A 15,810-nucleotide genomic window follows, 5' to 3' on the forward strand; every position below is an offset into this window, starting at 1 on the left:
AAATGATAATAGGCCTTGCCCAAAACTCAACTGCTTTTGTAAAGCTAAAAGGAAGCCATCAGGCTGAAACGAGGAGAGGAGTTTGAGTCCTGCTAAGGCGCAGACATTATTCTGGAGGTTACAAGAAATGAAACTTTCCCAATTGCAAATAACACCACTATTGTACACTGGCATTTTGAGATATCTTTCCAGGTTTTTTGCATGTCTGACACCCTTGGCTCCACCTGGACTGACAACCCACTCCTGTAGCCCCATCCAGAAGCGATTTGGCCCCAGGAGGACAGCTTCAACCCCCTATGATTTCTGCCCCACCTAATCAGCTGCAAGTACCTGTTACCTGGCCACCCCACCCCTTCCTCCAAACTGCCTTTAAAAAACCCCTAACCTACAAGCTTTAAAGGAGATGATTTGAGTATGAACTCCAACTCCCACATGGGGTGGCTGACCTTGTGTCTATTGAACTTTTTCTCTACTACAATACCATGGTCTGTCTTTATGCAGTGGGCAGGAAGAACCCCTGGATGGTTACAAATTTGGAGGCTTGTCTGGGATCACCCTTGTGGCTACCTGCCCACGATTTGGCAGTCCCCCACTAGCAACAGATCCAGAGGCCAGCCCAAGTGGCTGCATAGTTCTCCTGGACTGGGGGCTGACGCTGGCACTATCTCTACCAGCAACACACTGCTGGCCCATGGTGCATGGATTTAATTGCAGTAGAGAAATTGTTCCTGTAAAGACATCTCTAAACTGGTCTGGTGGGTATTCTAGGTGGTGCCAATGCCTCCTTCCTTCTCCTAATTGGTTTGGCTTCTTAAGGGATCTAAGTTTGGCCCCTTCGGGGATCAAGATTGGCTCTCCCTAATTAGTATGAAGAGTCTTGGTTGGGGAGACTTCTCCTCAATAAGGAAGATTTCAGGGAGATTTCTCAGAGAATAGGTTACTTTGAAAAGCATACTCTTGGAATTCCTGCTTAGGAATCTTGGTTTGGGAGACCTTCTGTCCATCTTGTCTTTGTTGTATGTGTGTGTTTGTACATCTAGAGGGGATCTCTAAAGGAATTGGTGATGGAAGTCCAGCAGACCTAACTTGGAGAACCTTCCTTATTTGATCACATTCGCTGAGCAGTGAAGGAAGTTCAACAGGTTTGACCTGGGGTGACTGTCTGCTCTTCACGTTGTCCAGATGTCACCCAATGAATTCCCAGTCAGAGGTCATCGCTCCCTATGTTGAGTGGATCAAAGATGACAGGGACGCACTGGAAAAAGTTTGAGCCTTGACAAGTCAGTATTAGGTGCTGAGCAAAGTGACTACTGTCTGTTTTGTTATATGTGTTTCACCAGGTTGAGATAAAGAATGTTAATTTGGTGGTCTCTCGCCCCTCTCCCTCGCTCCCCCGTACAGCCTATTGGGTGACATCTGACAAAGTCGAGAGGTTTTTGCCTATGGTTCCACGAAATACACAAAAGTAGTTTTCCTTTGTGACTATGGTGCAGTGAGCAACACTGCCAGGGCCGCTCAGGGAAAGGGAAATCAGAAACCCGCCGTGCTGACAAAAGGTAAGAATTTCCTACCGGTGAGGCTTCTGGCCTCTCTCTCTCTGAGCAAATCAGATAAGTGAATGGTAAAAATCACTGTTGATTAATAAGAAAAAGGACCTGTGAGAGGTTACTCTGAGGTTGCAATGATTCTGGTGTACTTCTCGATGGGTCAGTTATAAACTTTGCTGTGGGTCTCTGAAACAAAAACTAAATGAGGCTTCCCTCTAATCTTGTTTTACATCCTTGAAAGCATGACTTTGTGACCATGTGGGGATACTCTCTCTTGGTCTCCACCATCCAGAGAACAAGAATTTTCAAGTTCATGTCAGGCACCCAGTCTGAAAGTGCTGGGAGTCTGAGATGAGTCAGCACATTCTTCATCCCAAATATTTGTCAAGCCCTTGGGTGAGTTTTGTCTGAAAAGGTCCCATCTCTATAGGGCTTTTGTCATCTTTTGCTATCTTAAGCCCATTTCTGAGAGTAAATTCTTGGGGATCATGGAGATGCCTCTTCTACCCTAGATACCTTTTGCTTCTAATGTAAAAAGAAAGGAAAAAAAAAAAAACTGGAAAATTACCATCTAGACTTTAATAGGTTTCTTAGATTGAGTCACTATTGGAACTGATTACCTCAATGAAAGAAAAAGGTTAAATTAAAAGAAGGATGCATAATAATGACGTGGTTAGTCTTAGAAAATTCTCTTGAGCAGTTAAAATCCTTTGCAAGCTTGAAAATGCTCTAGACTCCTTCTGGGAAAGACAACAGCAGTCACCTTGTACTGCAGGTCAGTTGCAAAGGCTTTGCCCTCCCACAGTGGTGGGTGGCTTGGGTTCAATTCTAGGCTTTGGGAGCAAGTCCTTTTTGGTTTAATACTTGTGGAACTTTTGCCATTTATTGATTCTTTTCCTTTCCATGCACAGCTTCTCATTTCTTATCTTGAATTTTTTCTCTGAACTACACCTTTGGAGATATTCTAGATTTTTTTTTTCTTTTTTTTTTTTTTTGAGATGGAGTCTCTCTGTCACCCAGGCTGGAGTGCAGTGGCACAATCTTGGCTCACCGCAACCTTGGCCTCCCGGGTTCAAGCAGTTCTCCTGCCTCAGCCTCCCGAGTAGCGGCATTACAGGTGTGTGCCACTGTGCCTCACGGCTAATTTTTGTATTTTCAGTGGAGACGGGGTTCTGCCATGTTGGTAAGGCTGGTCTTGAACTCTTGACCTCAGGTTATCCACCTGCCTCAGCCTCCCAAAGTGCTGGGATTACAGGTGTGAGCCACAGCGGCTGGCCTGGGGGATATTCTAGATCTTATAAATCGTTTACCATCTCTTTGGAGACACCTCCTGCATCCCTGTTTAAGTCATCCCCTTAGTTAAGGCTTATTGATTTCACATAGAAGGTTACCTCTAGTAAAAGGATTCAAAAGGCGGAGTTTGTCCTCACTGAAATCTGGTAATAAAAGATTTTAAAAGAACTTTTCTCTTGAGAGCTCCATAGTTAGAAATCGACTTAATTAAAGCTGATATTTGGGCTATATATATAGATGTTGTTTGAAAGCTCCAGCCTTCCCTCCAAAACCTTCTCAGTCAATGGAATTTTGTCTTGATTCTCTGTTTCTGTGTATTTATATGTGTTGAGTGTGTGATGTTTATATACAGAGCTCCAGTTAATTGGCTTAAAGAAAAACAAGCACTTGAATCAAACATTGTCAGAAAAATGGAAACTTTAATGCCTGTAGGTCTCATGATTCTAATAATCTTTTTGTAAATAAGAAAAAAACAGAAGATTATTGGTAAAGTAAAATGAAAATGTCTTCAAAGTTTATATATTTAGTCTAAATTTGGCAGGTCAAACACTGTTTGCTGGATGTTTTAAGGTGATAAACTGCTTCTGTGACTTTTACTAATTGTTTGTCTGTTCTACAGCCAATAGATTCTAGGTAAGGCCTGGAGACATATGGAGTTAGGCAGGTCTCCTGGCTAGGCTGGGAAAAGTCATGGGTTCTGCAATATTATACATGGCTAAAATTGCTTGTTTACCAGGTTTCTCACCAAAAATAAAATTTGCTAAAAGTTAACAGTGCAGCATGCACTTGAGACTACTGGAAAAACAGTTTTATATGCAAGGTGTAGAAGGAAAAAAGAATGTGGTTTTGGTGGGAGGCTATAAGAAGGCATGGGAATATGGTTTTTGTTAAAGGAAATGAAATTCTGTCTAGCTCAGAGGGTTTTAACAATTGTCTTAACCTAAAAGAGTAATGGGACAAAACTGAAGGTTTAAGCAAGGTGTAAAGGGTTTGTGAAGGGTTGATCTTATAAAGGAAGTTCTGTAGGTATAGGCAAGTTTGCTAAGATTTGAAGGGGATTATTTAATTTTTCTGTATGTTGAACACTAAAATAAGAGCACACTAATGCAGGGCCAAAATCTGGGCTCATGTGTCTGAATAACATGGTTTTCTTACTGAATTAATCTACTGCTTAGCAGAAAATTGTAAAAGATTAAAAAAGGTTTATTAAAAATTTACCTTATGATTAAACTAAGATTGAATAGATCTGTTTATAAGGTCTTATTAAGAATTGGGTTTAACGTTACTAATACACTAATGCAAAGGTGAAACTTGCCTTTCTCTTTAGAACAAGATTTTTGGGAGGCCGAGGTGGGAGGATCACTTGAGGCTCCAGAGTTTGAGACCAGCCTGGATAATACAGCAAGACCCTGTCTTCACAAAAAGTAAACACGTTAGCCGGGCATGCTGGCATGTGCCTACAATCCCAGCTACTGGGGAAGCTGAGGTAGGAGGACTGCTTGAGCAAAGGAGTTCAAAGCTCCAGTAAGCCATGTTTGTGCCACTGTACTCTAGCCTTGATGACAGAGCAAGACCCTGTCTCAAAAAAATAAACAAAAAACAAAAAGCAAAAAACAGCAATAGAAGAATGGTGAGAAACATAAACTATGACAAAAACCATGCAATAATCCATATACATTAAAAACAATGTTTACATACTATGTTAGTATGGGGAAATATTCTTATATTAACTGTTATGTGACAAAAGCAGAATTCAAAACATAATATAAAATCATATAGAGGATAAAAATATAGGTATATATAAATATATATACACGTATATATTTTATATATAAGGACTCAACTATATAAAAATATGTACTGTATAAATACACAGATATACACAAGCATATCTTTTATATATAAGGCTTCAGACATATATATGATACATAAATATACATACACACAGAATAATAATCATAACAAGAAGATGCAAAGCACAGTGTGACTAATATAACCACACAGTATAAGTCTGGTATACAAACATCAGTATTACTTTCATTATAGCCAAAGAAACTGAGGCTTTCCTAGAGTAAATATTCTGTCTTATGGTACACCATTAGTAAGTGGCCAATTCTGGGTTTTATGAGAAGCCACAATGCTGCCTAATCCCTGGAGGAAGTTTCTCTATTAAGAATAGCTGATGGTAGAGTTAGGAAAATTTGTGTTTGGCTTTCTTCACATTTCAACATTTTGTATAATAAATATATATTAAGAAAAATGTTACTTTCTTAAAAAGCGGGGAGATAAAGACACTCTCCTCTTATAATTCAGAAAAATAGGACTATATATATATTTTTTACAGTATCACTTCCATTACTTATATATTAAAAGGATCCTACATGTTTTTGCATGTAATCACATATTTTCATGTTAAATATGATAAACTTTAAGTATGCAAGGATTAAAATAAATATATATATATATATATATTTTTTTGAAACAGAGTCTCGCACTGTCGCCTGGGCTGGAGTGCAATGGTGCAATCTCGGCTCACTGCAATCTCTGCCTCCCAGGTTCAAGCGATTCTCCTGCCTCAGCCTCCCAAGTAGCTGAGATTACAGATACCCACTACCACACCCAGCTAATTTTTTGTATTTTTAGTAGAGACAGGGTTTTACTATGTTGGCCAGACTGGTTTCGAACTCCTGACCTTGTGATCTGCCCACCTCGGCCTCCCAAAGTGCTGGGATTACAGGTGTGAGCCACCGCACCCGGCCTAAAATAATTTTTTTTTTTTTTTTGAGACGGAGTCTTGCTGTCACCCAGGCTGGAGTACAGTGGCATGATCTCAGCTCACTGCAAGCTCCGCCTCCTGGGTTCACGCCATTCTCCTGCCTCAGCCTCTCGAACAGCTGGGACTAAAGGCATCTGCCACCACGCCTGGCTAATTTTTTGTATTTTTAGTAGAGAGAGGGGGTTTTACCATGTTAGCCAGGATGGTCTCGATCTCCTGACCTCGTGATCCGACTGCCTTGGCCTCCCAAAGTGCTGAGATTACAGCCGTGAGCCACTGCACCCGACCAAAGAATTTTTTTAGAAATCCTATACATGCTTTGGAAAAATGATTGATAAAAAAATTCAACAACCCGTCAGTGCTGAGACTGAAGGTATTTTATTTTTCTTTTTGTCAAATTTTTCTACAATAGTGCTTTGATAGTATACTTACATGACTAAATGACAATATGAGTGGGAAAGACTAGAAACCCAATTACTAAAACAGAGGGGGAAAGACAAATAGCTCTTTCCTTTTTACCACAGTGGAAGGAATCTAAGAGCAACAGACCTGAGACCACTAATATAAAAGTGTTATAAACTTTGTAATGGTGATTTTGCTATTTGTATTACTCTTTGTTCATCTGTTTTAGTAACAGTATGGCATAGCAGCTTAAGAACAGGCAGATAATGACTGAATTCTACTTTTGCCACTCCCTATCTATGTAACTTAAAAACTTCTCTGAGCCATATGTGAAACACAAAGATAACAATAATAAGTACCTCAAAGGATTACTGTAAGATTAAGTACATTTAAGTGCCTGGGACACAGTAAGGAAACAATAAAAACTAAATACTATTATTATTCATCCTATAATAGCAGGTAGAAACCCTTAAAATCAAAATGTTGTCTTTATCTTCATTAGGAGGTAGCAATGCTTTCCAATGCCAGGCTTTCACAGAGAAAGTCAAAAGACAGTGTTTGGCGATGGGTATACATGAAAGAAGAAAACAGACTAAGCAGCTAGGATCAGACATAAAAAAAGACAAGAATGCATTAGAAGACACAGAGTGCATCAGAAGAACTCATATATAATTCCTTAACCAAGTAATTCAACAAATAGTAGGCACTATATCAGGCCTTGGGAGGAAAGCATTGAAAAAACTAGAAACGGTTCCTTTACCCTGAAGGGCATCCATTACCACCAACTGATAAAAATTCTGTCCCTTGAAGCAATAACACATTCAAGTATCTTCCTCAGGCACTACTTTTGTTATGTTTTATACTACATTTATTAATTACACTTGGCCTTATTTCCTCTGCTGCTAAGTTAAAAACTTGAAGTCAGAAACTTTTTCTTTTTCATACATATATCCCTTGGAGTATTGGCACTATATTCAGAACACAGTAGGTCAATAAATACTTCTTTGATTGGTATTCAAAAGCTGAGCAAACTAGCCTTTAAATATGAAGATCACAACTTCTGATAAGTTCTTTTCACAAATTGTTTTTATCTATATTTGCCATAATTTCTCATCCAATAAAACACCAAACTTTACAACTTAGGTAACTTTCTACAGACACAAAAAGTTTAAACCTTATTGGCTAACAACTGACTGACTGTTGCTCACTGAGCCACATTTTCTCATCCATCATTTCCCACTTGGCTTTCTTTCTTCATTTCTGTTTTCTTTTTTTTTTTTTTTTTGAGATGGTTGTCTTGATCTGTTGCCCAGGCTGGAGTGCAGTGGCACGAACTTGGCTCACTGCAACCTCCACCTCCTGGATTCAAGTGATTCTCCTGCCTCAGCCTCCCAAGCAGCTGGGATTACAGGCACACGCCACCACACCCAGCTAATTTTTGTATTTTTGTAGAGGCAGGGTTTCACCATGTTGGCCAGGCTGCTCACAAACTCCTGACCTCAAGTAATCCACCCACCTCGGCCTCCCAAATTGCTGGGTTTATAGGCGTGAGTCACCATGCCAGGCCTCTCCATTTCTTTATTAACTTTTTTAATTGAGAGGTGGCCAGATTTTGTTATTAAAGCGAAGTATTAAAGTTATACGTACAATTGAAGGGAGAAATAGAAAATTCAACAAAACAATAGCTGAAGACTTCAATACTTCATTCTCAATAATTGATGGCAGAACCAAACCAAAAATCAGCAAGGGCATAAAAGACTTAATTAAGACTATTATCTAATGGTTATTTAACTTGACCTGATAGCTACAGAACATCTCAACAAGAGCAGAATATATATTCTTTTCAAGTGACATAAAACAAATCTCAATAAATTTACCAGAGGTGAACAAAGTAGGTTCTCCAACCATAATGGAATTAAATTAGAAACCAACAAAACAATTTTTGAGAATTCAATAAATATTTATAAATTAAACAGCATACTTCTAAATAACTCATAAGCAAAGAAGTTACATGCAAAATTTAAAAACATTTTGAAATGAATGAAACTGAAAATACAACAGATCAAAATTTGTCAGATCTGGCCAGGTGCCGTGGCTCACACCTGTAATCCCAGCACTCTGGGAAGCCGAGGCAGGTGGATCACCTGAAGTCAGGAGTTCCAGACCAACCTGGCCAACATGGTGAAAACCCATCTCTACTAAAAACACAAAAATTAGCCAGGTGTGGTGGTGGGCGCCTGTAATCCCAGCTACTCGAGAGGCTGAGGCAGGAGAATCGCTTGAACCTGGGAGGCAGAAGTTACAGTGAGCTGAGATGGCACCACTGTACTCCAGCCTGGATGACAGAGCGAGACTCTGTCTCAAGAAAAAAAAAAAAAAAAAGAGTTAACAGAAAATATTTTAGGATTTGGGGGCTGAAAGGTCTCTGTCTCAATGACTCAACTCTGCTTTTAGGCATGAACATAGCCAGAGAGTATATAAATGAATGACTGTGGTTGTGTTCTAATAAAACTTTATCTATAAAAAGCAGAACCATTTGGCCCACTGTCCATAGCTTGCTAATCCTTGATGCATATGGGCAAAAAATATATATAATTTAAGTGAAACCACGAATGAACTTCTCTTTGGAGAAACCCTCACCATTTGAAAAACAAACAAACAAAAACACACATTCCAAAATTCAGGAACAAAAGAGGGGACATTACTAGCGACCTTATAAAAACTAAAAGGATTATAAGTGTATTCCATAAACGACTTTATTCTAATAAATTAGGCCACTTAAATGAAACTAATAAATTCCTAAAAGACAAAAATTACCAAAATTGGCTCAGAAAGAAATAGAAAATCTAAATATATAAAAGGTGAATAAATTAAATTAGCAATTTAAAATATTCTTATTCTTAAAAGCCTGGATGCAGATGGTTTCACTAGTGAATTCTACCAAATGTTTAGAGAAAAAAAATAGAACTAATCTTCTAGAAACTCTTCCAGAAAACAGAGAAGGACATACTTCCCAGCACTCTGTATAAGGCCAGTATTACCCTGATTATCAGAGCTAGACGAAGACATCACAAGAAAACTAAAAAGCAGTATTTCTCACGAATATAGACTCCAATATCTACAGCAAAATATTGGTAAATCAAATCCAGGAACATATAAAAAAATTACATACCATGATAGAGTGGGGATTGCTTCCTAAGAATACAATGGTTGGTTTAACATCTAAAAATTAATTAATTAAATCCATGACATTAAGAGTTTAAAGATGAAAAACAATATGACAATACCATCTCAATAGACATTGAGAAAAAGCATATGACAAAATCCCACACTCATTCATGATTAAAGGATGGACAAAAAAAACGAAACCATCTAAAAACTAGGAATAAAAGGGAACTGCCTGTCTCTAAAAGAAGCATTCAGTTAAACAAAGTAAAAATAAAAAGGCAACTTCTTCTATCTAATAAAGGGCATCACAAGAACCTTACAGCTAACATCATACTTAATCATGAAAGATGCAACGTCTTTCCCCTAAGATTAGGAATAAGGCAATGATGTCCATGGTCACCACTTCCATGCAACATCGTATTGAAAATTCTAACCAGTACAATGAGTCAAAAAAAAAAAGTTGGGGGCAGGGGGGACAAAAGTCATCCAGATTGTTAAGAAAGATTTAAAACTATCTGTTCACTGATAACATGAGCCTGTGTGTAGAAAACCTTAGGCAACCTATACAGAAAAATGAATAGACTAATAAGAGTTTCAGAAAGACCACAGGATATCAAGATCAATACACAAAAGCCAATCCCACTTCTATATGTAAGCAATGAGTAATCTGAAAAGGAAATTAAGAAAATAATTCCATTCAAACTTAAGCACTTGCAAATTTTTGATACTGTAAATAACCTAGTTGATGGACATCCATGAATACATACAGTACTTTCTGTATTTCAGATATCCATGTGGATAGATTTCTGGAACTTAATTTGCTTTCACAGTGACAGATACAAAGATATAGGCATTGAATATAAAGTGATGGTTTCAGAGAACAATGCTTGTGTTGTAAAAAGTATGACCAAAAATATAAGGCAATTTTGGGTTCTGCCAGTTAACAGAGTTTCTTCTAAATAAACTCAAAAACAGTGAAGGTCACTCACCTGCACAGCATGAGATAAATCTGACGTCAGACACTGACGGAACCTCTCATCACTCCCAATTCCTTGAAGAACAAAGTCAGGCACATAAGATGAGCAGTAACCACCTAGCAAGGACCTCCCAAAGTTGGCAATGTTGGGCTGAACAGCACTCACTTCGATTAACTTTGACCTGGAAGAAAAATGCCCCCAAAAGACATCTAATTAGTAATAAATATAGTTAACCAGTAAAAAAACAAAAACATTAATTCTACTAGTCCATATTTAACACTAGTCTGTATTAAAATCAACTGTAAATTCATCCTTATATAATGGTAATAATCATAAAAATTAAGAGTAAAATGGTAATAATAGTAAAATCAAGAGTAAAATCATCCTTATTTAAAAACTGGCTCAAGTGCTCTATCAAAAAATAAAATACTCCTTCTTATTCAGAGAAGGTCTGATGAGCAACTGCGTAATGAAGTGAGGATCAATCTTCCCTAACAGACTTTAAGAGAACTGTACTTTGTGTTTGTAGCACATTCTTAATACAACCAGATTATGAAAACAATCATCTAAAACAAAACAATTAAATGCCTCACAAGTCCAAAGCTGGGTATGTAACGTTTCTCAAGTATGAATCTTCTCCTTGCATACTTGACCCAAAGTATATGTTCTCTGTTTTCCTCTTAGTCTTGGCCAAATCTATTTCTAACAGCCATTCTAACATCTCAGGGATTAGTACTCCCTAACTGCCAGGCTCAGCATATGTCCTTTTTTGGGGCAGAAGTCACTCCTAAATGGCTTGAAACCTTCTAAGCAGTAAGAAATCTTATACTTATCAACCAGATCCTTTAACTTTTCTCTGAGGTCTTCATAAAACCTTTCCGGGGTATTTCTGGGGCTTAGCCTTTACTCCTTCTTATGAGTTACGAGAATATGAAAATAAGAGAGAGCTATCCAGGACAATGATCTCTTCTTTTATACTAACCTTCAGAGACCAGCTAAAGAAAAGAATGGTACATATTTATATAGGGCCCATTATAGGTGAAAACTTCCTACTTACCCAGGAAAAGGTATCTCATCCTCTTCTGCCCAATCTTCTTGCTCTCCTCCATAATAACTGCTAACTTGTCTAGTCATATCATGACCTGTATCTTCACTTTCACTATCCCCAAGGGCACTATCTGAACTTTCATTTCTTGGAATGTCCCATTCAGTTCCTACAGCAATTTTTTTATCTGAACTCTCTTTATCCCCATGGGGGACAAGAATGGAGAGTGTATCTCTTTGGTCCTGCTGAGGAAAGCAGGTTTTACATGAATCTTGGGGAACTGTTTCTATACATTTACAAAATTCATTGTTCTGTTTGTTATTTTTTGCACACAATATTTTTGAAAACTCTAACATACAGCAATGGTCTTTACTATCTGCACTTGTTTTAACTGGAACATCATCAATAGTCCTGGTTTCAATTGAATCATCATTAAAATATTCGTCAAATAAGCTCATGCTTTCTGGGTCTGAATGATTCCAACAGGGAAGTTCACAGGGCTCTTCAGAAACCACGTTCTGTATATCAGACTCTCCAGATTGGTCCTTAGTTGTTTGTTTAGTTTCTTGATGCTGATCAACAGCCCCTCTTTCTGCCTTCAACGGTTTGGTGTGATGTCTGGTAATCTGATCCACCACTGCCTGACTTCGAAGCTCAGTATCTGAATCAGGTGACATAGAATCCCCAATCAGGAAAGTAACCTTTGTCTGGGCAGCCTCACAAGAAAATGAAGCAGGCACAATCTTATCTGGAGGTTTTTTCTCCACAACCATTCCTGTGGATCTCATTGCTTTGCCTGTGTGACTGTCTGAATCCAGCAACTTCTCACTCTGCCATGTTTCCTCTGTTGGCTCTAAGCCTGACTCTGACAATGCACATTTGTCTACTGGAACAGATCCTGTGCAAACAACCGTCTCTAACTTGGCATCAAGGCAAGTTCTTAATTTATCTCTGTACTGTTTAACATCAACAGCATTTTCTTCTTGGCAGTCAGAAGGAGAAATCATCCGGCACTCATCTGAAATTCCTAGCAGCTCCTTAGAGCTGTTTTGAGCATCTTCTCTCTCTTGTTGTGAAATGTTCTCTACATTTTGCCCAAGGAGTGGATGACTGCAATATTTACAGTTACAACTGGGAGTTCTTATTTCTTCTGACTCTTTAAAGAGCAAACTGCTTTTGTTTCTATGCATTGTGACAAGGACATACTCCGATTCTTCTATTTCACCTTTCTCTAAAGTGGTAGTAATTACTGTGCCTGGCATAACGATGGCTTCATCTTCTCCATTTTCTAAAAGATGTGTTTCTTGAAGTTCAGAGCATCTTATAAAATAAGTAAGAAAATAAAGTAGCCTCTGGACCATGTCTTGTCGTTTGCCAACTACCACAGTCCTTGCTAACCGTACAGGAGAGCCAATAGCACCATACAAGTCTCCTGTAATGGAAAAATCAGTTATTGGACACATCCTTTACTGACACAGCTAAGTAAGCTATTTTTAATGATCAGAAACCTAATCTTACTGTATGAGTAGTAGTTTAGGTTTTACTTTTTTTTTTTTGAGACAGGGTCTCACACTGTAATCCTGGCTGGAGTACAGTGGTACAGTCATGGTTCACTGCAGCCTCAGCCTCCTAGGCTCAAGTAATTCTCCTACCTCAGCCTCCTGAGTAGCTGGGACTATAGGTATGTGCCACCACGCCTGGCTAATTATCTGTATTTTTTTTTTGTAGAGACAGAGTTTTGCCATGTTTCCTAGGCTGATCTTGAGTTCCTGGGCTCAAGCAATCCACTGGCCTTGGCCTCCCACAGTGCTGGGATTACAGGCATGAGCCACCATGCCTGGCCTCATTCTTAGTTCTTTAACAGATGAGTGACTATTCAAGGGAGGAAGATGAGATGAACAGTCTTAACCAGAGAGAAAGGTGAATTTAAGGGTTTTCAGGCTTCCTCTTTAAACAAATGCTATGGTTCAGAAACCTCAAGCAAAGAGTCAGTTCTGAAACTCACATATCCCAAGAATATTCTTTAACCCAGGCTCCATGAAGAGCATTTTTACCTGGTTAGAGAAGTACTGCCTGAAGTACTATGTACACAAGGACTCTGCAGCTGTGTCCAATCAAGAAAAGACAAAGCACAATATCTGCTGGCTTGCAAGGACAGGAAAGGAGTAGCGGTAAAATGGAGCAAAGCTAGAGTAGTCACACCACACACTTAACCATTCCCGATTTAAATCATATCTCTGGGGCCGGGCACAGTGGCTCACGCTTGTAATTCCAGCACTCTGGGAGGCCGAGATGGGTGGATCACTTGATATCAGGAGTTCAAGACCAGCCTGGCCAACATGGTAAAACCCTGTACTTACTAAAAATACAAAAATTAGCCAGGTGTTGTGGTGGATGCCTGTAGTCCCACCTACTCAGGAGGCTGAGGCTGGGGAATTGCTTGAACCCAGGAGGCAGAGGGTGCATTGAGCTGAGATGACACCATTGCAATCCAGCCTGGGCGACAAGAGTGAGACTCCGTCTCAAAAAAAAAAAAAAAGAAAAAAAGAAATAAAATTAAAAAGTAAGTCATATCTCCAAACTTTAACTGTTGTTCCCCTAGCCAGCACCCCATCCCACCAGCTCCCATGTTAGTAAGAGCCTATTTTCCCCTTCCATTCCCTAGACGGTTGGGTACTCAGGATAGGCCAGAAAGGGCAGGAAGAGAGAGACTCATCCTTACTAAAAGGAAAAGAAAGGGCAACAAGTTTAGCCATGCAATTCATTTTCACTTTTGAACCCATTCTAAACATGACTAGCGATTATGTTAAAAGCAGGGGAAGTGAGGGGGTCAGGACTAGAAATTATCATTTCTATATTTATGCTATGCTTCAAATTAAACCAGTAATTTCAGTGCCAAAACTATGGAGAATAGGGCTGGGCATGGTGGCTTATGCAGGTAATCCCAGCATTTTGGGAGGTGGAAGCAGGCTGATCACTCGAGTCCAGCAGTTTAAGACCAGTCTGGGTAACATGGCAAAACTCTCGTCTCTACAAAAAAATACAGAAAATTAGCTGGGCATGGTGGCTTGCTCCTGTAATCCCAGCTACTTGAGAGGAAAAGGTGGAAGAATCACCTGAGCCCAGGAAGTTGAGGCTGCAGTGAACTGTGATCGCACCACCGCACTCTAGCCTGTGCGATACAGTGAGACCCTGTCTCAAGAAAGAAAGAAAAAAAAAAGGAGAATACAAAGCCACTAATTTCAACTTAATTTAATTTTTGCAAGTTGTCAGTATATACATTTAAAATCCTCTATTTTTACTTTACAAAGCCCTCACACTTTTTAAAGGAACAAATATAAATAGGTCTCAAATAAATACATGCTATAGGTACTATTATGATAAATTTTCTCCTCTGGCTAACACACTGGCTCAAATATCACCATGCCACTGTTAAACTACTCCCACGATTCCCACGAATTACCAAGTAAGTTGAAATTACTTTGGTATGGCAAGTGAGTCTTTCATGATTCCCATTTTACTTTTCCAGCTTTATCTTCTTATACTTATCCTCCTTCTTGGCAGTCAGAAGAAGAAATCATCTTTATTCATGCAAAGACCCAGTTAAACTGGACCACTGAATATGCTCTGCACTTTTAACACCTATTCTTTACTCATGTGATGTCCTGTCCCTTTCCTCAATATCTCTGCCAGTCCATAGCTTCCCACCTAAGCATCCTCACTTGGGCAAAAGTAGGCTCCCCTGTTCAACTCCTACTAAACTTTTCATTTCTCTTATAGTTCCTCCTTGAATTATTATTGTTGTCTGCATATATATTACCTACAGTCTTAGACTGTTGACTTCTTGAGGGCAATTTCCAAATCATTCATCTTTATAGCACAGAGCTTTAGTCAACAAATGACTGTAGAATTAAAAAAGGATTTAAATGTCCCAATTTAAAAAATACTACTAATAATTTGATTTTTAAAAAGTCAATGCAATGGAATACTACTCAGCATTAAAAAGGAATAAACTATTAATACACACAAAATAGGTGAATCTGAATTATACTGAATGAAAGAGATCAGACGAAGTATATACTGCATGATTCCATTCATATAAAACTCTAGAAAATGCAAGTAATCTATCATGACAGAAAGTAAGCCAGTGGCTGTGTAGGGATGGTGGAAGAGGAACAGAGAAACTGGGGAGAAGAAGAGGGGGAGGAAGAGGAAGAGATTACAAAAAGGCATAAGGAAACTTTTGGAAATGATGCAATATGATTACTGTTTTGATTGTGGTCATGGTTTCAGAGGCATATATGCGAAACTTATCAAATTGCTTTTTTTTTTTTTTTTGAGACAGATTCTCGTTCTGTTGCCCAGGCTGTGGTGCAGTGGCATGATCTCGGCTTACTACAACCTCTGCCTCCGGGTTCAAGGGATTCTCCTGCCTCAGCCTCCTAAGTGGCTGGGATTATAGGTGCCTGCCACTATGCCCAGCTAATTGTTTTTTTGGTTTTTTTGTTTTTTTTTTTTTTTTGAGACGGAGTCTTGCATTGTTGCCCAGGCTAGAGTGCAGTGGCGCGATCCCAGCTCACTGCAAGCTCCGCCTCCTGGATT

At 39.0% G+C, this 15,810-nt stretch overlaps 1 protein-coding gene across 3 annotated transcripts in view; it reads right to left on the reverse strand.

The window, feature by feature from the left end:
• The window catches only part of FNIP1 (folliculin interacting protein 1), a 159,081-nt gene that overhangs the window by 18,770 nt on the left and 124,501 nt on the right, over positions 1–15,810 (reverse strand). For all 3 annotated transcript variants that reach the window (XM_025387404.1, XM_025387402.1, XM_025387405.1), the window contains 2 exons: positions 11,221–12,640; positions 10,176–10,344 (listed from right to left, as the gene is read on the reverse strand). In XM_025387404.1, coding sequence (XP_025243189.1) covers positions 10,176–10,344; positions 11,221–12,640 — 1,589 coding nt within the window. The remainder of the gene's footprint in view (positions 1–10,175; positions 10,345–11,220; positions 12,641–15,810) is intronic.

This window comes from Theropithecus gelada, chromosome 6 (genome assembly GCF_003255815.1).
Source record: "Theropithecus gelada isolate Dixy chromosome 6, Tgel_1.0, whole genome shotgun sequence".
NCBI classification, from domain to species: domain Eukaryota; kingdom Metazoa; phylum Chordata; class Mammalia; order Primates; family Cercopithecidae; genus Theropithecus; species Theropithecus gelada.